The sequence below is a fragment of the Hypanus sabinus genome, chromosome 30 (assembly GCF_030144855.1).
Source record: "Hypanus sabinus isolate sHypSab1 chromosome 30, sHypSab1.hap1, whole genome shotgun sequence".
NCBI lineage: Eukaryota > Metazoa > Chordata > Chondrichthyes > Myliobatiformes > Dasyatidae > Hypanus > Hypanus sabinus.
Window position 1 is genome coordinate 18,702,207 of NC_082735.1, and position 20,970 is coordinate 18,723,176.

At 39.1% G+C, this 20,970-nt stretch overlaps 1 protein-coding gene across 2 annotated transcripts in view; it reads left to right on the forward strand.

Annotated features, from left to right (window-relative positions):
* The window catches only part of angpt2b (angiopoietin 2b), a 228,559-nt gene extending 216,691 nt beyond the window's left edge, over window positions 1-11,868 (forward strand). For both annotated transcript variants that reach the window (XM_059954378.1, XM_059954377.1), the window contains exon 10: window positions 7,258-11,868. In XM_059954378.1, coding sequence (XP_059810361.1) covers window positions 7,258-7,418 — 161 coding nt within the window. In that variant the 3' untranslated portion in view covers window positions 7,419-11,868. The remainder of the gene's footprint in view (window positions 1-7,257) is intronic.
* Window positions 11,869-20,970: the final 9,102 nt, after the last annotated feature.

Below are 20,970 nucleotides of genomic sequence, written 5' to 3' on the forward strand. Positions count from 1 at the left end.
AAGGGGGATCTAATTTAATCCCAAATAAAACCAGAGAATGTTGAAAATATTCAGCAGGCCAGGCAATATTCGTAGAGAAAGGAAAAGGGAGTAAACCAATCATTTCATGTTTGTCTTGTTGGTCATAGGCAGCGTTATCTGCAGCTATGCTCACACCAGACTCTTTGACATTTCTGATCACTTGTTTAAGATGAATTAAAGTTTAAGAATATAGGGAAATAAATGGTTTATGGGACTAAAGGTGTGGCCATGAAAGCTTGTGGCTTCATAGTGGGTCAGATAGTCCCTTTCAATGTTATAAAATCATAAATAATGAACAGAATCAATTTTATTTAGGCTACTTTGCCCTCCACTTATATCAGTATGTCTTCAAAAGTATTTTAGTCTTCTGTCCATAATAATCATACTTTTAAGCAATACTCACAGTTAACTCCATTTTACTACTTCCTTCATAACCTTTCATTTACACTTTAAAAACTTGATGCACCTCTGGGTTGGCCCTCAGCATAATTGAGATCCAACTCTTATCAAAATTAATCATGTTATGGCCACCATCACCTCGGGTGGCATGAGTTACATTTCCTTTGTGCTAGCTAGGTCAGCTGCCATAATAAAGTTAAACTGTGAATTGTTCCCGGAGGCACTTTGTCATGTTGGGTTATGAAGCAATCATGCATCACATTTACCACATCTAAATTTAAACCATATGGACAATCACATTTTACTCCTGATTAGTTCAAAATTAGAGTCAGGTTTAGTATCACTGCCATATATCATGAAATTTGTTGTTTCCTAGCAAAGTGCAGTGCCATACATAAAATACTATAACTTACAACAAATATGTACTGTATACAAATAAAGTTAAGTAACTAGAACAAAAATAGAGCAAAAATTGTTCATGGGTTGGTTTAATATCTGTTGAGAAAGTTCATGTCTTCGTTTTCAGGCTTCTGTGTTTCCTCTCTGATGGTAGTGATGAGAAGAGAACATGTCATGGGCTGTGGGTATCCTCAATGATGGGTGCCACTTTTTTGAGGCATCACCATTTGAAGGGCCCTCGATGCTAGGGAGGCTAGTGCCCTTGATGGAGCTGGCTGAGTTTTCAACTCTCTTCAGCTTTTTCCGAACTTGTGCATTGCTTCCTCCCCACCCTTACCATACAGTAATGTAACCAGTTAGAATATTCTCCTTTATACATCTTTGGTGACATACCATATCTCCTCAAACTAATGAAATATTGCTGTCGGCATGCCATCTTCATTGGAGTATCAATATGCTGGGTAAAGGATAGATCTTCAGAGATACTGACACCCAGTAACTTCAAGTTCCTCACCATTTCCACTGCTAACCCCTCTTTGAGAATGCTGTGTTTTCCTTCAACTCCCCTGTCCTGAGTCCACAATTAATTCCTTGGTCTTACTGACATTGAGTGCCAGTTTGTTGTTGTGATACCACTCAACCAGTTGATCTGTCTCACTCCCAAACACCACCTCATCACTATTTTTTACATACTCACCTTTCAATAATCTCATCTCATCATTAGGTCCTGCTTTTGAGCATATCATGTATACTAAAACCATATTGTATAAATTACGTCAGCTCAATTTTACTTGGTATAGATTTTCACCTGTGTAGTATATTTAATGATCTTCAGGCATCACAAAGCACTTTAAAATCAGTGAAAACCTAAGCTGTCTTAGTCAAGAAAACACATTAGCTAATTTGTGCACAGTGAGACTTTGTATCATCATTTGATACTGAAAGTCTAGTTCATGCATTGGGACTACCTAATCTAACCAATCTGAAGACAAGGGAAAGTGGAGCATGTGTATTCCATTTGGTTCTTCATTCCTGCTCCACGATTCACCAGGAGCATAGCTGACCTTTTACTTCAGCATCGTTTTCCAGCAGTTTCTCCTTATTCTGCAATTCCATTCATATCTGTAAAAGTAGTAAACATCGGTTTGGATGAGCCTCATGACCGACTCTCCACTCTCACCTCAGGCAGAGGGTTCCACAGAATCAACATCGTCTGCCTGAAGAAATTCCTCCTTGTCTCAATCCTAAACGGTGTTGTGCTTATTGTGTAGCTGTTGACCCTTATTTACAGTCAAAGTGAAACTGCCTGTACTCAGCCTGTCAAACCCAGGAAAAATTCTGTAAGTTTCAAGTAGATCTTCTTTCATCCCCTCAAAATGGAAAGTATACAACCTTGATTACTCAGCCTCTCCTCATAACAGCAAGTACATAATCACTGGAACCAGCCTGGCAAATCTTCACTATATTCATTCAAAGTACAGTACATCATATTTAGGCAGGATACAGAAACACTGAATTCTCCAGGTGCGGTCTCACCAAAGCCACATCTAATTTGAATAATATACTTCTTTGCCTATAATCAACTCCTGGTGCAATTAAGGCAAATATACAATTTATCTTTCCAATTGCCTGCTCCACTCAAGTTGTTGATTTTTATTATATACAACAAACTTAGGTGACTTAGAACATCCACATGATCGAAATTCCCACCAATTAATCTTTTTTTCTGCTTCAAGACCATAGAACATTAAACAGTACAGGACCTTTGACCCACAATATTGTGCCAAACTAATTAAGCTAATGATGCCTAATTAAACAAATCCCTTCTGCCTGCATTTGGTCCATATCCCTCCATTCTCTGCATATTCAAGTGACTATCCAAAAGTCTCTTCAGCACATAAGAATCAGAATTAGGTTTAATATCACTGGTATATGTCCTGAAATTTGTTAACTTTCTGACAACAGTGCAATGCAATATGTGATAAGGTAGAAAAAAACTGAATTACAGTAAGTATGTGCATATCAAACAGTTAAATGCATAGGGCAAAAACAGAAATAATAAAATAGTGAGGTAGTTTTCATGGGTTCAATGTCCATTTTAGAAATCGGATGGCAAAGGGGAAGAAGCTGTTCCTCAGTCATTGAGTGTGTGTCTTCAGTCTTCTGTACCTCCTTTCCTGATGGTAACAATGAGAAGAAGGCATGCCCTGTGGTGGGGGTTCCTTAGGTCGTCCGCCATCTTTTTGAGGCACCGCTCCTTGAAGATGTCTTGGATACTACAGAGGCTATTGGCTGTGGTGGTGCTGACTAATTTTCCAACTCTCTGCAGCTGACTTTGATCCAGTGCGGTAGCCCCCACCAACACCCCCCAACCCCCCCCCCCCCCCATACCAGCTGGTGATGCACCCAGTTACAATGCCATCCACGGTACACCCATAGATAATTTGGTGACCATACCAAATTCCCACAAACTCCTAATGTAATACTCTGCCTTCTTTATAGCTGCATCGATATGTTGGGAACCAGGTTAGGTCATCAGAGATATTAACACCCAGGAACTTGAAATTGCTCACTCTCTCCACTTCTGATCTGCCTATGAGGACTGGTGTGTGAACATCCAACATCTCCAGCACCAACCTAGCAGAATATTACCAATTCTTATTCTCAGTGTTTAAAAATAAATCCCCCATACATCCTCTTTGAACTTTCAACCCTGGAAGAAAGATACCAACTGCCAACACTATCTATGCCTCTGATCATTCTATCAACTTTAATCAGGTCTTTTCTCAGTCTCTAATTCTCCAGGAAAAAAAAAGCTAGCTTGTGACTGTAATTTCCAATGTTTCCACTATATTTTGCACTTGTCCATTCATATAACCTATTTCTGCCGAAATAGCTTTACAATCTCTTTTTACTTAAGTCTCACAATGCTGTAGAAAGAAAAATTAAAGTTTTCTTTCCCTGCAGACTATTCCATTTCCTTTTATTTTGTTTCAGTTTTCCTGTATTTGTAGTTTATAATTAAATCCAAACACATGTACTGATCTGACACAAGTAATTTGGCAGCATTTTACACATCAATGTCTCATTTCACAGGTGTTTCTGTGTGCATGCTTGATTAGCTTAATAACTTAACACAGGCTTGGTTATTGAAGCAGTAAAGTAACATAAACAGTTGTAAATTTGGCTGTTCCCAACTCCTTTAACTCATGCCAAATGTAATATTCCCACCAAAAGTGTAAGGCAGAGGAGATAGCTTCTGAAGCTGGGAATGAGAGAGATACTGGGAGATGTGGTTGTTTGAATGGCTGGCAAAATTGATGTTGCAAAAAATTCTTTCCAGTTTAATATCTGATCAAGGACACTTCTTCTGGAAGCTTTTGGTTCTCTGAATCTTCAATCTCAAGTGCTTTAAATTTAAGGAAGTCCAGCACAGATGTCAACTTGAAAAGAAGCAGATTCACCAAGGGCTTTTTTTTCTCTCCTTCAAATTCCAAAAAGCTCGAAAATGTACAATCTGTATAGACTGGAATCCTGAGAATGTGGCTCCACAGACCTGATCTAAATATGTATGGCCAGCCGCCCAGTCCTTTACTGAGGAAGGACTGCACTGTTGAATGTGTCCTCTTCCAGGGAAATCTTGAACCTAGGCCCCTTTGCAATCCTGGGAGGGTGTTAGTAGATTCCATGGCAACAACCAAGAGTAAGAAAAACATTTTTCTCCAGGGTATTTTTCAACCAAAATCTAAAAGCAAATTTAGTTAGTTGATATATCTTGTAGAGCTTGCTGAGCATTTTGAAAGTGGAAACCATGGCAAAAACAAATGGATGTTTGTAGAGGACCCAGTTTTGAGGCACATGATTTAGCAAATTTGCCTCTTTGTTTATGAACACAACTATATTGCATGATTTTATCATATGAATATTTGTACAGTTGTCTCATCCTCATTTTCAACTGTTCTTGTCAACAAGAGTGGGAAGATTTTTTTTATACCCTTTCCATCAAATGGATCTGAGATTTCCCATTAGATTACTGAATTATTTATCTGAAATTCTGCCTATTTACAAAGCAAGCATCGATAAATTCTGCAGTAATACGCAAAAGATTTGGAGGAATTCAGCAAATCAGGCAGCATCAATGGAGGGAAATGAGCAGTTGACACAACAGACCAGGACTCTTCATTTGGTCTGGAATGAAGCAGTGGAGGTAATGGGGGGTGGGGGGGGTGAAGGCTTGGAGCAAGATTTAACAGGTGATAGGCAGGTGAGGGAGGGGTTAAAATGGGAATGACGTAAGAAGCTGGAAGGTGGTAGCTAGAAGTGACAAATAGACAATAGGTGCAGAAGTAGACCATTCGGCCCTTCGAGTCTGCACCGCCATTTTGAGATTATGGCTGATCATCTACCATCAATACCCGGTTCCTGCCTTGTCCCCATATCCCTTGATTCCCTTATCCATAAGATACCTATCTAGCTCCTTCTTGAAAGCATCCAGAGAATTGGCCTCCACTGCCTTCCGAGGCAGTGCATTCCAGACCCCCACAACTCTCTGGGAGAAGAAGTTTTTCCTTAACTCTGTCCTAAATGACCTACTCCTTATTCTCAAACCATGCCCTCTGGTACTGGACTCTCCCAGCATCTGGAACATATTTCCTGCCTCTATCTTGTCCAATCCCTTAATAATCTTATATGTTGCAATCAAATCCCCTCTCAATCTCCTTAATTCCAATGTGTACAAGCCCAGTCTCTCTAACCTCTCTGCGTAAGACAGACCCGACATCCCAGGAATTAACTTTGTGAATCTACGCTGCACTTCCTCTACAGCCAGGATGTCCTTCCTTAACCCTGGAGACCAAAACTGTACACAGTACTCCAGGTGTAGTCTCACCAGGGCCCTGTACAAATGCAAGATGATTTCCTTGCTCTTGTACTCAATTCCCTTTGTAATAAAGGCCAACATTCCATTCCAAAGGGCTGAAGAAGATAGAAACTGATAGGTGACCGCAGTGGATCGTGGGGAAAAAGGGAAGGAGGTGGGGAAGGAATCTAGTGGGAGGAATATATAGGCAATGGGCAGATGGAGAGAGTGGGGACCAATAGGATAAGGTCAAGATGGGAAGAGATGGAGGGAAGTGTATATCATTAGATAAAATTAAATTCATGCCATCAAAATGGACACTACCAAAGAAAGATATGAACTGATGTTCCTCATTTTCAGCATTTTTCTCTAATCCCATCACCCATTTCCCTCACTAGATCCATCTGCTACACATCTTGCTGCACCCCTCCCCCCATTCCAACTTTTTATACTGGCCTATCTCCCCTATTTCTCTTAAGTCCTACTATGGAGTCTCAGCTTGAAACATTGACTCCATTGCCCTCCATAGATGCTGCCTCCCCTTCCAAGTCTCTGAAGCTCCTGGGTGTGTTACTCTAGATTTCCAGCAACAGCACTATTGTTACAAATTTTGCTGGAAATCATTAGTAATTCTACAATCAAGCTCTCTTCTCATAATCTATTTCTGTTCTCATTCATTTGGATATGTGTGACTTCCATATCACAATACTGATCTCCGTCATTCTATAGAAGGGTTCATGAGTTAACTGAACTGAACATTAAAAAAGCAGAAGATGTTAGAAATCTATATCTAAGTTGTAACGAGAACTAATAGTTATTTGTATTTAGTCTCTTTTAAAATATTTTATTTCATGTTGTGTTATAAATAGATTGTCACAACTTCTACAACTCAAGTTCAGTTCTGACCTCTTGAGTATGCACATTCTACCCTTGTCCACTTGGGCTTCTTGTGCATTTCCCCTCAGCCCAAAGACATGGGCTTTAGAGGGTTAATTGGCCCGTGTAAACTGTCCCAAGTGTGCAGGTGAATAGCAAAATTCGGTCATCTTTATGGGCTTGCAGGTCAATAAAATGGGTTTAATGTCAGATTGGGGTAAATCAGTGCTCTAAGATTGTCATGGGCCCAGAGGGACGAAGGACATTTTATCCATGCAAGGTGATTCTAAGGTCACTCAGTTGCTCATTCCTAACCTTTTGCCTATTCCACTTGTTTGTCTTTCCTGGAGATGAAGTACGCCTAATCAGGATAATAGTGCCACCAATATTCCATTACCAATAAGTAGCTAATTTGAATCATCTTTAGCATACAGTATAGCCAAGACCAGGAGCTTGTTGCACAGAGAATCATGCATTTGTGCTCGTGTCTTATTCCACTTTTGCCCAATAAGTTGCCCTTTATGTTTAGAAAACCACCGTATCTTATTGAAGTGCTGCCATGTAAAGTAACATTTTGGAGAAGGTGTTTTAAATGATACTGCATCAATCATAATAAATCAGCCGTGATAAATCAGCAGTGCAAACTCTGGGCCAATAGCCTAATTCTGCTGCAATGTCTTATGGTCATTTGCTTTTGTCCACAGGATGGTGGTTCCAGGCCTGTGGCCCTTCTAACCTGAATGGCATGTATTACTCAGGCGGGATGAATACAATTCGATTCAACGGGATCAAGTGGCACTACTGGAAGGGCTCACACTACTCCCTCAAGTCCACCAGCATGATGATCCGACCTGTGGCTTTTTGAGCACAACACTGGAATGGCTTTCCTGAGCAGCTGATAGAATTTGTCATCACTTAAGGGATATTCTGCATCCACCACACAAATGCTGATTTAATTATATTAAATCACTTAGCACACGCTGGTGGGAAGTCAGATTTGCAGGTATCACCCGTAGCTACCAGCCTGCAAATCACAAGAAAATCATTTCATTTTAAATCTTCCTACCCATCTTCAGAGATGAAAAGTTTGACAAGAAATCTCTCGGCAGCAGGCTAAAAAGAGAATATTAAATGATTTGCTATTGAACTAGGGCCTGAAATAGAAGAGTCCCTCAGGGCTTCTGCAGTTCAACCTGAATGTTGTGTCAACCATTGGCGACACTGAGTTTCAGGACAAACTCTGTTTAAAAATGTTTATTCTCTGTCAGCTGCCTTCACCATTGTTTTCAGAACAACCACTTTTGTATCTGTACGCACCTTGAGCAGGTATTGAGTCTAACAACCACAGGAGACAGGTTCATGAATGCATCGTGTTTAACTATTTAACCTATGTTTGGGCACTTCCTTTGTAAACCTTTTATTCTTCTTTAGGAAAGAAAAGCACTGCATATTTATGTTATGTTTTTACTCATCCGGATCCTTTCCAGAATTCTGAGGAAGGCAAGTTTTCTGCTCCCTCGATAGCAAATATGTACAGCCTCTTCCAAATACTTTTTTGCTCGTTGGCTATCACAACATATTTGTATTCTAACAGATGTTCCATTCACTACAGAGCTAACTGTTTGCATCAGTGTAACTTCAACATTTTATGTGATGTTGCAATGATAAAAAGAAACAAAAGAAGAGAATCTGAGGACAGACTATATCATTCCTCTGTGTATGTATTCCATTACATGTCTTACAGTACCTGTCACCTTGGTCACATTACTCGTTTGCATCCAGTGACTGTTGTATAACCTGCTGTGAGAGTTTCAATCATTGTTTGCTGAAATCTGAACAAACCCATCTGGTTTGATTGCCATTTTCAATTGAAAAATGATTGTTTCTTGAAATCAAGACTGTTCTGGGAATAGGTTATTGTGCTTCCAACTATTGTTCCCAAAGTTCTTGTTCTTCAATAGGACAAGGAATTAAGGAGGAAGTCAGATGTCAAATCTGTGAGCAAACAAATTAACTCGCTGTAATGATTCATTTGGGATGCTTGCAACTGGGAGACAATCTTAAAGCAATTAGCTATTGGTTTTGTTTTCAAAACAAAATGGTTCACTTACAGATTAAAGTATCCCATTGACACTGCATATAATTTTACAAATAAATACTTTATTTATAAACAGTAGAATGCTTTCACATTTCAGATGAATACTCCATTCTCAAGCAAGGTTCACAGTGTGTCAGCCTAACATCAACTCTTCTGTTCCACAACTAAACAATCCGATGCAGATTCCAGTCCTATAATGTGACCTTAAATTAAGACTGTTCCCTACAGAGGCTATATATTGGCTGCATGCAATCATGTATCTTGATGTCTGGCTGTCTGCAGAATTTAATAGTGAACAGCTCTTGCTCTCAAGGACAAGCATGTTTTGAGCAGACCAGGGGCTATTTTTCACCAAGTCATCAATTTTCCAGCAGCAGTTGTTCTTTGTGTCACTGAGCATTCCAGGAAACAGCCAGCAGGGCTCTGAGTTGCTTGTTATGCAGGCATTTGGGATGAATCGCAACAAAGACAATTGCATCACCTCTTGACAACACGCAATCCAGAAGGAACTGGATGATGGTCTCCTCCCCAGAGTAGCGGTATTGAGGCTAGCATGCAGCCATGCTGATTCTCAGTCTGGGCAATTGGGACCTGTCAAGGAGAGCACGTTTCTTAACATCTGTCAAGCAGTGTCTTGTTGTTTACTTGAAAGATCTGGTGGCATAGGTCAAGAGTCATAGTATTAAACAACATAGAAATGGGCTTTTGACTCAAGTCATCCTCACTGACCAAGCCGCCTTCATGAACTGGTCCCATGTGTCTATGTTTGCCCACGTCCCACCAAACAAAATGTTCCAAACCCGAAGTCCACTGGCACCTTGATTAGTGGTATTTGTCCATGGCATAAAATTAATTGAAACCCCTGCTCTAATCTTTCCCTGTCCAAACATCTTTAAAATCTAATGGTATTACACCTGCCATTTCTTCTGGCAGCCCATTGCACATACCCACCAGCTGCTGTGTGGAAAAATTTGCCCCTCATGTCTCCTTCAAACTTTTCCCCTCTCACCTCAAAATTATGTCCTCTAATTTTAGACTACCCCACCATGGGAAACAGACTCTGACTGTTCACCTCATTTATCTCCTTCACTATTTTACACACTGCAATAAGATCACTCCTCAGCTCCTAAACCCCAGGGGGTGAAAAGAGCCCAAACGTATGCAGTCTTTGTGAAGAGGTATTCCATCGAATGGAAGTAGGACTCACCACTTCCATATCCCACAATGCTTTGAGGATAATCCATGCAGACTATTGTCTTACACTGTACTGCATTTTGTTAAAGTAGCATATAATTGCTACGATGTCAGATCACCTATTTGCCTATGATCAATAACCAACATCAGCTACACAACAGGATGTCATGTTTTTCACTTCTTACCAAAAGCTCTCTCTAGTCATCTGCTCATCTTCCTAGCAACTGAATTAGACAATCTACATCTTAATAGCACATTTAATGCTAGGCTGGGTTTCTAACTATAAAAAAAAAATCTCCATCATCTTACCTCTGCAATGTTGTGGGATTCTCCAGTTCATTACAATTGAAGCCCTGAATTTTGTTTTTTTTTGCATCCACGTGAGGTTATTCCAATGCACTCTCAACTATTGCACCTCACTCTATTCCTTGAGGGCACCCAAAGCTTTGTTGCCTATCTTCTAATATGCCAGGTTCCTTCCACACATCAGCCCTGCTCTTACTGCTCAATATCTGAATATCTGAAATTGTGAAATTCACATCATTCATATTCATATCAAGCTTATTGGGATTTGTCACTCCCAATTTATCTTCATCCAACAACAACTCTGATTTTAATTCCACCACTGATGCTGGTCATCCATTCAAGCCCACCCATTTGAAATTCAGAGACAAAAAACATTGCAGGTGCTGTAGTCTAGAGCAAAAAAAAAACAAGCTGCTGAAGGAACTCAATGTGTCAGGCAGCATCTGTCGAAGGAAAGGGGCAGCTGACGTCCAGACCAGATGAAGTACTTGAACCACAATGTCTACAGTTCATTTCACAGATGTTGCCTGACACATCGAGGTCCTCCAGCAGTTTGTTTTTCACTCTGGGGTTCTGCTTTCCAAACTCCCTTGTTCGTACTTCTTTTTAAGATTCTGCCTGAAGCAAATCACATTCACACATTTTTTGATGATATGCCCGAACTTGAGATATAGGTGCAATTATTAATTTTCATTATACAAACACAAGTCATTGTTGTTGTTGGGACTTGGTGATAACAAATCAAAGCATTATCTAAAAGAACCATTAGAGACTCTGAGAGATGTAAGCAAGCTTTACACAAATTCCAGTTTTTTCCAACTTCAGTAGATTTTCTCCACTTTCCCTGCTGTGTCTATTGTGTCACCTCTGTTACAACAATAGCACAGGACTGCCAATCCTTCTGTTCTCTTGAGTTTGAAACAGCTGAAGTGCCTGTGTAAGAACGTCAGGGGTGATCTCTGTTTTCAGCCACCCCTTGAATGCAACTCAGCCTGGAATTATGTTGTCACAATAATTGTTTGACAGGTTTTTGCCCATAGAATTGTAATATTAATAATCCAATTGAAAGTGTTAATTGCATAACAGGGCTCTTGACTTTTCGTCTTTCATTTCACATCCCGTAAAGTGAACACAGTTGCATATTCAAATATTGGGATACTGCATCAAGTAAAATAGGTTGGATCCATCAAAGAGAGTTTGAACATTACAACCAATTGCAACAACAATTAATTGTGGCACAGACTCTGAAGGAGATTCCTTAATAATACTGTGTGAAATGAAAATTTTATAAAATGCTCCATTTCTGACAGCATGCCAGATGTTAAAATGAATCATATCTGACCAGTCCTATCCTTGTAGGAGAGTCGATTAAAGCAACTGGAATTTACAGGCCAAATAAGGTTTATGCTTAAACACATCCAAGGATTTTGTCCCTTAAATAGTTAATTCTAGTAAGTAATATTAAAAATACTGATTAAGTGGTTATTTCCGGGAAATGGTATTGACATGGTATAGCTTAATTATTTACAGTTTCCAATATACATTAATATTGGGAAAGATTACAGTTACTTACTCTGCCAAAAAAAAAGTTTCAAGTTGAATGCAATAGCTAGTAAATATTTTATGTATTTTCTTTTTTTTAAAAAAACTATGAAGCATGGACATATAATTTACAACAGCTTTTGGGTTAATTTAAGAAATAAAAGTATCTACAGACCTGCTTGTGTTTTTCTACATAATGTCTACTTGAAATGCAAGTTGAAGAATGGAATGATACCTTTATTCATGCATGACAAATGTAATGCAAATGCTTATCCCCTTTCTGTGCTCCATGTTTGCAAATATGTTGTTCCCAAGTAGAACATAATTGTTATTGTTTCTTTGGAGCTACATCATTCCTGCAATTCCATTGTTGGGAAAGATTCACCCCTGGTGCATCTGATGCATTGTCCACATTTGATGTAGCAAATGACATCATTCCTCCTCCAATGACCTTTTTGGAATCTTCTCTGAGATTTTTTTTTCTCTCTGAGGAGTGACTAGCATTGGGCAGTGTTAAGACAACTACGTTCTCAAAATGCTATTCCATTCTGGGAGCCCACTCAATTTAAACACAACATTTAATTGGAGTCTCCTGGATTCTACCCCCAAATCAGTGCCAACCCTCACTCCCAACCCCCAGCTCCCTCAATTCACTGACTATGCCTCATTTAGTCCTGCAGAACAACCCTTGATTGCCCTTCACCTCTGGATCCCAGCTGATCCAACACTTTGATCCCTGATTCCCAGCTGTTCAGTTCTCTGAAGTTTTGGCATCAACACCAGCTCTCCGGAAAGAATCCTGAACTCCTCTATCATCTACACCCTTACACAAACAAACATGATGTCCATCTCTGGTCAGCCAGCTGTTCTCAGAAATCCAACTATGACCACTAGTTCTCCCTCATTTCAGTGTTAGCCTCAATCCCATGCATTTGTTTAGCTTTACATGCCATACAATGTTCAAAGGAAGATATACAGTACAGTGGTTCTTTAACAGCATCCTAGACCTCTGGGACAAAGGAAGTTCAGAACAGCAAGACGAATTCCAAGTAGCCACTGGCATGCTGCGACACAGCAATGTGGAATGCATAATTTCTAGGATGCATACTTTTTTTTTGCACATTTGCAATGGAGATTTCATCGCACCAGGGTGTGCAGTTATCGATGCTCCATGCTCTTTGTAACTGGATGAGTTACCCATGTGATTTATCTCTTATCATCCTGTAACATGTGGGAACCACCGGGCACAGACAAGTCTGTTTTGAAAAGGAACTAAGGAGCTGTGAGTGGGTACAGACGGGGAGAGCCAGATGCTACTATTTCCTCATGCCAACATCCACCAACGTTGACACTACTACACACCGGGCAAACTTGTTGCCTTATGCAGTCTGTGAACAGATGGAGTTCCCAAGAGAAGGCAGAGTGAAAAGTGAAAAAAATCAGCAAAAGGAAGAATGAAAGAAAATCTTCTGAGAGTTGACTATGTTATCAATCAATGCTCATGTCATAAATTAAATCCTGATTTCCATGAAAATCCTGGTCAGATTAAGTAAATTAAGAGGCACTTGAGTTCTTTCTAGGAAATAAACCATGCAGTGGTCATAACTCCTCAGACAATTTATGTAAAACTTGACAATTATGAATAATAATGAAGATATGTATAATGGCAGTAGAGTCTTGCCTTACAGTACGTGCACTATAATTAGATTCCCATTTTCTGAAGGAGCAATAAATCTTGACGGTTCTAATTGTGGAATAACCCAATGTACACAAGGGCCGCTTGTTCATTCATTAAATCTACAGCACAAAATAAAGTTTAATATCAGGCTTTGTTGCATCACACTGATCTTTGATCTCCAGTATAAAGCCTTAAAAAGTAGAAATTACAAATTGTGTTGCCTATATGGACTCATTTGGAATACAAATGTAAAAAAACATGTAGTCTGCAAAACCTGAGGACATCATTTCTACTCCTGATGTAGCTAGAGTAAGTTTCTTTTGCAAAAAGACTCCTTTCAGAAAAATCAAAAGATGTGGAAAGAACTGAATGCTGCAGAGTTGTGTGGTATTGAAACATGAAAGAGGAGAAGGAAGCTGAGTTTGGATGTTGTCTGATTAAGGTCATAATGGTGTGTTGCATTTAAGGCTGATTTACAGGTGAACGTTCTGATATCATCCTCCTGATTTTCCCTTGGTCTCATTACCATTGGCAATGACAAGGGTGCATCATTCCAGAATCTTGCAGCTGATTTTAACGTTCAGCTATTTCAGAAACTGATAGCCAGAGTGAGTTAAAAAATAAACTAAGAATACTTAGTAAATATGTACTAGATCATGACAGGTTTGTTTGATGAAATAGATAATGTTATTGATGTTAGCTGATGGTAGGAGGGTCAAAGGACTCACAGAATTTGGATTCAACAAGTTTTGATAACCAGATATTTGAGCTTTTTATCCTACATTTCTAGAATTCAGCTTTTTTCTCTCTTCTACTAATTTCAGATTTCATTTATCTCATATCTAGCCCTTCTGCTACTTAACAATTATTTTCTATCTTCCCTCAAAGGGGCAAGGCCATCTCTTATTCATCCAGTCAGAGATGAACCCCATTATTCTCTTCCACCCTCCCTCTTCTCTTACAAGCTTTTTCTTTGCTTCTTCACAGAGGAAATAAAATGTCACTGACCTGAAATAATAACTCACCTTCTGTCACCACAGAAGTTGCCTGAGCTGCAAAGTACCTCCAGCACTTTTTGCTTCTTTTTTTTTCAGATTTTGCAATCTGCACTTATTTTGCTTCACAGAAGATTCCGAGATGCCGTTTGGGGTGTCAGAAGCTCTTTGCCAAACCACAGGTTCTAAATCACAGGTGCTCTTCCAAGTTAAAAAAAAGTGTTTCTGTCAATCGCCTTTGTACCTTCTGACAAGAATCTCACGGTACCTGAATCATCCACTGCAGGGAATAGCTTCACACCTGGCAAACCTGTCATACACACTTCCATCAAACTTCCTCTCGGTTTTATTCGCTCTAAGAAGAAGAATCCAACCTTACAAATGAAATTGTCTTCCACAGAAAGGTCTTAGTAAAAAATATTTCTACACTTCCTTTAAGATCTGCAAATCCTTCCAAAAGTAAGGAGATTAGAAGCGGATAAAATATTCTGGTTGTGGCCCAAGAAGTGTGTTACTCTATTTATGAATCCAGGTCATAAGCAGTCCACTATTTTACAGGGAGGATGTTACTCCTGAATACTTTTAGCCTGCTTAGATATTTAGCAGATATTCAAATTTTGTTATGGTTATGGAATAATGGTTAAATTGCTATATTAGTAATCTGCATGTCTGGTCAAATGATTGGGAAAAAATAACAAGTGATCTAAAAAATCATTAATTAAATAATTTGGCATGTCTTTAAACAAACAACCTCATGTAACTTCTGATCATCAGTGTGATTGCCTTGTAAAACTACAAGCATGCCATGCAATCTGTATTATAAGTATTACATTACCACTGTCATTCAAAAAAAGAAAACAGCACCATGAGTGGTGGGCAGCAAATGGTGACCTAGACATAGGCCCATATCCTGACTAATCCGGAAAGAGAATCAGCCCGGCTGACTTTTTGTTTTCAAAGTATCTCTTAACCAAGAAGACTCTATTTAACCCATTCCCACACATTTCCAGGTAATCTGTATTATCTCATATGCTTCTAGAATAGAAAACAAATCAAAAGATCAAATTGAACTACTCAAGTAAACTGGGGAAAAATAAACTTACTGCAAGTAATTTGCAAAGTATATGCACAATTACATCCAGGTATAACTTTAAAGTTTAAGCTTATTAATATTTTACGGTTATATTTGAAATATATCTTAAATATACTATCAATTTCTCTCATTACCATATTTTAAATAACAAGGAATATATTTCAATTACCTCCAAGATGAACTTCCAAATGAAACTTAATTACAGTAATTTTACTGTTAAGACATCCATCACTTTGTTACCCTAAAACAGTTCATTGCTTTGTGTAAAACACTTAGTCATAGAGCCATAGAGACATAGCAATGTACAGCATAGAAACAGGCCATTCAGCGCACCACAGGTATACTGATTGTCTTGTTTATCCATTCAGGCGATCTCCAGGTAAAGAACGGGTTCTGATTTTACAGATGGTCATGATTTGATTTTGTCCACAAGTCATAAACTACACAAAAATCACTTGAAATGGTAACCACACCTATGTGTTATTATGTTAAATCATCTATGAGTAGCACGTAGGACTGATAAGAAAACAAACAATTACTAAATTTGGAGAGGAAGAGGAAACTAATCCTGCCTTTCATAGAAACAAATGGGTGTACAGTATGTATATACAGGTTTCCCCTGCTACTCGAATGTAGAGCGTTCCTATGAAATGGTTCGTAAGCTGGAATGTCGTAAAGTGAAGAAGCAATTACCATTTATTTATATGGGAAAAATTTGTGAGCATTCGCAGACCCAAAAAATAACCTACCAGATCATGCCAAATAACACACAAAACCTAAAATAACATAAGTAACATATAGTAAAAGCAGGAATAATCTGATAAATACACAGCCTATATAAAGTAGGAATACTTTTCTGCAATTATTGCAGCACTGTCCACTGTTTCGAAAGCCTCACACAAGCGGTCTCGGCAGAAAGACTCAGCGCCAGTGCTCTTGGCCGAAGCACTCTTTCCAGTAACCTTTAAGCTATGAAGCTGCCAAATCATACCAAATAACACATAAAAATACACAGCCCATATAAAATAGAAATAATGTATGTCCAGTGTAGTTTCACTTACTGGAATCGGGAAGACAGCGAGCACATTGATGATGGTAGGTTAGGCTGAATCGTTGGGGGTTAGGATGGTGGGAAACTGGGGTGTCATCTCATTGTCGTCTGTTTCCATCAGGGCAGGCAGGTCACCTTCTTCTACGTCTGCCTGCCTCGATGTCACAGGTTCGTCGTCTGCTGTGGGCTGATGTGGAAGGCTTGAAAAGTGACAGTATGCTTGACTGCTTAGCCTCGTGCATTTTTCTATCCTACAATTCTTTGTAAGCACTCAAACCATCCTGCAAATATGCCCTAAACCTACGTACCCTTTCAAAATGAAAGTCATACTTTTCTGCAATCATTGCAGCATTGTTAATCGCAGTGAAAATCTCATGCAATTGTTTCATGTTCAGTTCCTGGACGACTTCACTTCCAGGCCGTCTGCTACTGCATTTAGCTTCAATTGTTATCCTTTCCTCTTCATCTGTCAGTTCTTGCTCATGGGTGCCAAAACCTCTTCAACATCATCTTCGTCAACTTCCACAAACCCTTAGCCAAACTCACTATGTCCTTACTTCATTCACCATGATCGAAATGCTTTATTATGTCTAGTTTTACACTGAATGTAACACCCTTACGCGCTCTTTTAGGCTTTTCCGATACCTTAGAACTCATCTTGCTAACAGATGCACAAAATAAATCGACATAAAGCACAGATGCTCACAGGCACATGTTTAAGCGATGCCGCTAGAATGCAGTTCCGGGGGAGGAGCTGGGCTGCTCCGCGCACGCTGCCTTTTTTCGTAACAGTGAAAACAATTTCTGTTAGTGAAAACAGGAAACTAGTGCAGGTCTTTCATAACAGTGAGGTGTCGTAAAGTGAATGTTCGAAAAATGGGGGACACTTGTATGTTGAACTTTAGAACTAAAATATAAGATAGGAGCTTGTTCATGTGTAAAGGCATCCATGAGCCAGGCATTCATAATCCAGGTTCACGTTTGCTAATCCCACTTGTCCTGTTATTTCAAGCACATGTCGAGATGCTTCTTAAATGGTGTTACTGTTGCTGCCTCCATCACCTCCTCTGGCAGTTCATTCCAGATACCATCTGCTAGTGCGAAAAAAAATGCCTCTCATGTCTCTATTAAATCTCCTCCTTGTTTCTATAAACCTATGCCCTTTTTTTTAAACTATCCAACCAAAGGAAACAGACAGAGTATTTACCCTTCCTATGTCTTTCATAATTTTATATACCTCTATCACATCACCTCTCAGCCTCCTTGGATACAGTGAAAATAGAACGAGCTTATCCAATCTTTCCTGATAATACAAGCCCTCCATTTCTGGTAACATCCTTGTGAATTGCATCTGCACCATCTCTAGCTCAATCAAATCCTTTTTCTAATGTGGCACCCAGAACAGCACACAATACTCCAAGTACGACCTTAGCAAAACTTGTATAACTGGAACATTACGTCTCACCTCTTATATTTAGTGGCTCCCCTGATAAAAGCAAGAATGGCATAAGCCTTGCACACCAACCTGTCTACTGTTATTCCCAGATTAGGTAAATTTAGTACTCTCTCTGTTCAACTATATCCCCAAGGGCCCGAACATTTGTTTGTTAGTCCTGTCCCAGTTTAACTTGCTAAACTGAATCACTTGCCAGCTGTTTGAATTAAATTTCATCTGCTGTTTTCTCTCCCACATTCACAGTTAATTTATATTCCCTTGTAAACCTAGGCAATCTACTTCATTTTCAGTGGCATCTGCACACTTTTTATTTGCCCCACCAATTTGTTAATATACCTGACAAATATCAGCACCAGTCTTTGCAGTCTTTGCAGCACACCACCAGGCCTCTAATCTGGAAGTATATCTATTGCTGGAAATGTCATTTGGAAAGTAATTCAACATTTTACTTGCTTGTTTAATGAAAACTCCATCAGGCTCTCAATTTAATTATTACAGTGATTTAAAGTGGAATGCAGAGGAATTTGTCTCCAGTCTAGACCAATTAACCAGAATTCATTATTTACATCTCAATTGCTTGGCTTCAAACTAAAATATGAAAAAAGGAAGATAAAGCTCTATTTATGTAACTATACTTTATGACCACAGAATGCTAGTAGAATTGTGCCATTTGGCTTTAGAACCGTGGTCATCAGTGTTACGTAAGTAATGCAGAAACCATTTTGGATTTACCAAGGCTCCCAAAGCATCAAAGGATTACAAAGAGACTATAGCCTCAAAATTCGAATGTATAGTAGTATTTTAGTTTCAGCATTATGTGATGGAAAATTGATTTTTTCCTAAGTGAAATGCACTGCCAGTCAGTTCCATATTGTTCCAACTCATTCGAGAAATTCAATCAGATATTTCCCAGAGCAAGTTGAACCCACAAGGTTGTTGTATGCCAGTTATACGGGAATGAGACATTGACAGAAGATTGGCTGACTGGCAGGAAAACCAAAAAAAAGGGGGAATAAAATAGGCCTTCTCTTGTTGGCTACCAGCGATTAGTGGCAAGGGTCAATGTTGAGACCACTACATTTCATTCTAAATGTTTATGATCTGGATGATGGAATTGATCGATTTGTGGCCAAGTTTGCAGATGATACAAAGATAGATAGAGGGGTGAGTAGTGTTGAGAAAAGCAGGGAGTCAGCAGAAGCACTTGGACAGATTAGGAGAATAAGTAAGGAAATCAAATACAGTGTAGGAAAGTGTATGGTCATGCACTTCAGTAGAATGAATAAAGCTTCAGGATATTTTCTAAATGGAGAGCAAATTCTGAAACCGGATGTGCAAGAGGACTTCCGAGCACAAAAAGCCCATAAGACATAGGAACAGAATTATGCCATTTGGCTCATTGAGTCTGCTCTGCTATCTATCATAGCTGATTTATTATCGCTCTCAACCCAATTCTCCCACCTTCTCTCCATAACTTTTGACACCCAACCAGTCAATAACCTATCACCCTCCACTTTAAATATCAGTGACTTGGCCTCCACGGCATCAGTGGCAATAAATTCCATAGATTCATTACCCTCTGGTGAAAGAAATTCTTCCTCGCCTCTGTTCTTAATGGACTTCTCTCTATTCAGAGGCTGTGCCCTCTGGACATTGACTCCCCCATTATAGGAAACATCCTCTCCACATCCATTCCAGGCCTTTCAAGATTTGGTAGGTTTTAAAGAGATTGCCCCTCATTCTTCTAAACTCTGGTGAGTACGGGCCCAGAACCATAATATTGTCCTCATATCTCAACCGTTTCATTCCAGGGATCATTCATGGAAACCTCTCTATTCTTTCTAATGCCAGCACATTCTTATTTTAATATGGGTCCAAAAATGCTTACGGTACTCCAAATGTGTTTTGATCAATGCCTTAAAAAACACAGCACATTATCTTTGCTTTTATATTCTAGTCTTCTGGAAACAAATGCTAACATTTAATTTGTATACTTTTCTATGGACTCAACCTGCTATGTAACACTTAAGGAATCATGAACAGGGATCTTATGTCTTATTTACTTGCACAATGCCATGTTGTAGTTCCCTCTTCCAGGTGAAATTCAGTATCATCATTCCAAAACACACCAGTGTTGGTCAATCACATACCAACCAGGCTTTTGTAGCAATGTTTTTTTTGCAGCTGCACAATTTAAAGTCACATTTACAATTTTGTTTAAAACTTACACATTCCTTTGCCACTCTGGAAGTCAGCTGTTCATTCCAAAACTTGGCCCTAATCACCATTTTACTGACCTTTTCACATATTCTTCACTACCACATTTTCTTCTTCCATGTGACACTTCTGTGGTCATCTGCTGTTTTTTTTTTCTGGAAGACTTATAAATTGATCTTATTTTCTCAGTTCTGCCGGACCCTTCATTGCTACTTAAGTCTATCTAATGAATAGCATTCAATGATTCTATTTCGACCACTTTCCAAAATTCTCAGACTTAAATGTCATCCTCCTACTTTTCAACAGCGAGTCCAACAAGAGATTGTCTCTCATCGTCCACTTTGTTAAGATCCTTCAATATAACATGTGTTCCTTTGCTGTTCCTTCAGCAGAGAAGATGAGGTAGAGAGGGCAGTGAATCATTTTCATTTTTCTTCAGGATGTGGGCACTATCAACAATGGTGGCAGTTGTTGACATAATGGCTCTTGGGTGCCTTTCACCAACCATTTTTCTTCTTGTTTGCTGCAGTGCTGACTTCCTTGAAGTTCAACACATATGCACAAGTAGTGCTTTGGGTTCCCCTTCACAAGACATCAACTACCTTAACATTCAGAATTACCATCAGAAACAGTTTTTTTTTAAACAATGACTTATTTCAAGACATTTGCTGTTTGCAGCACCTGTATACAGTATACACCTATATATTTATTTATAGGAAAAAATATATATCCTTGTGTGTGTAAATAAATAAATGATTGAATAATGGATGGAAGGAGTAGGTCAAAA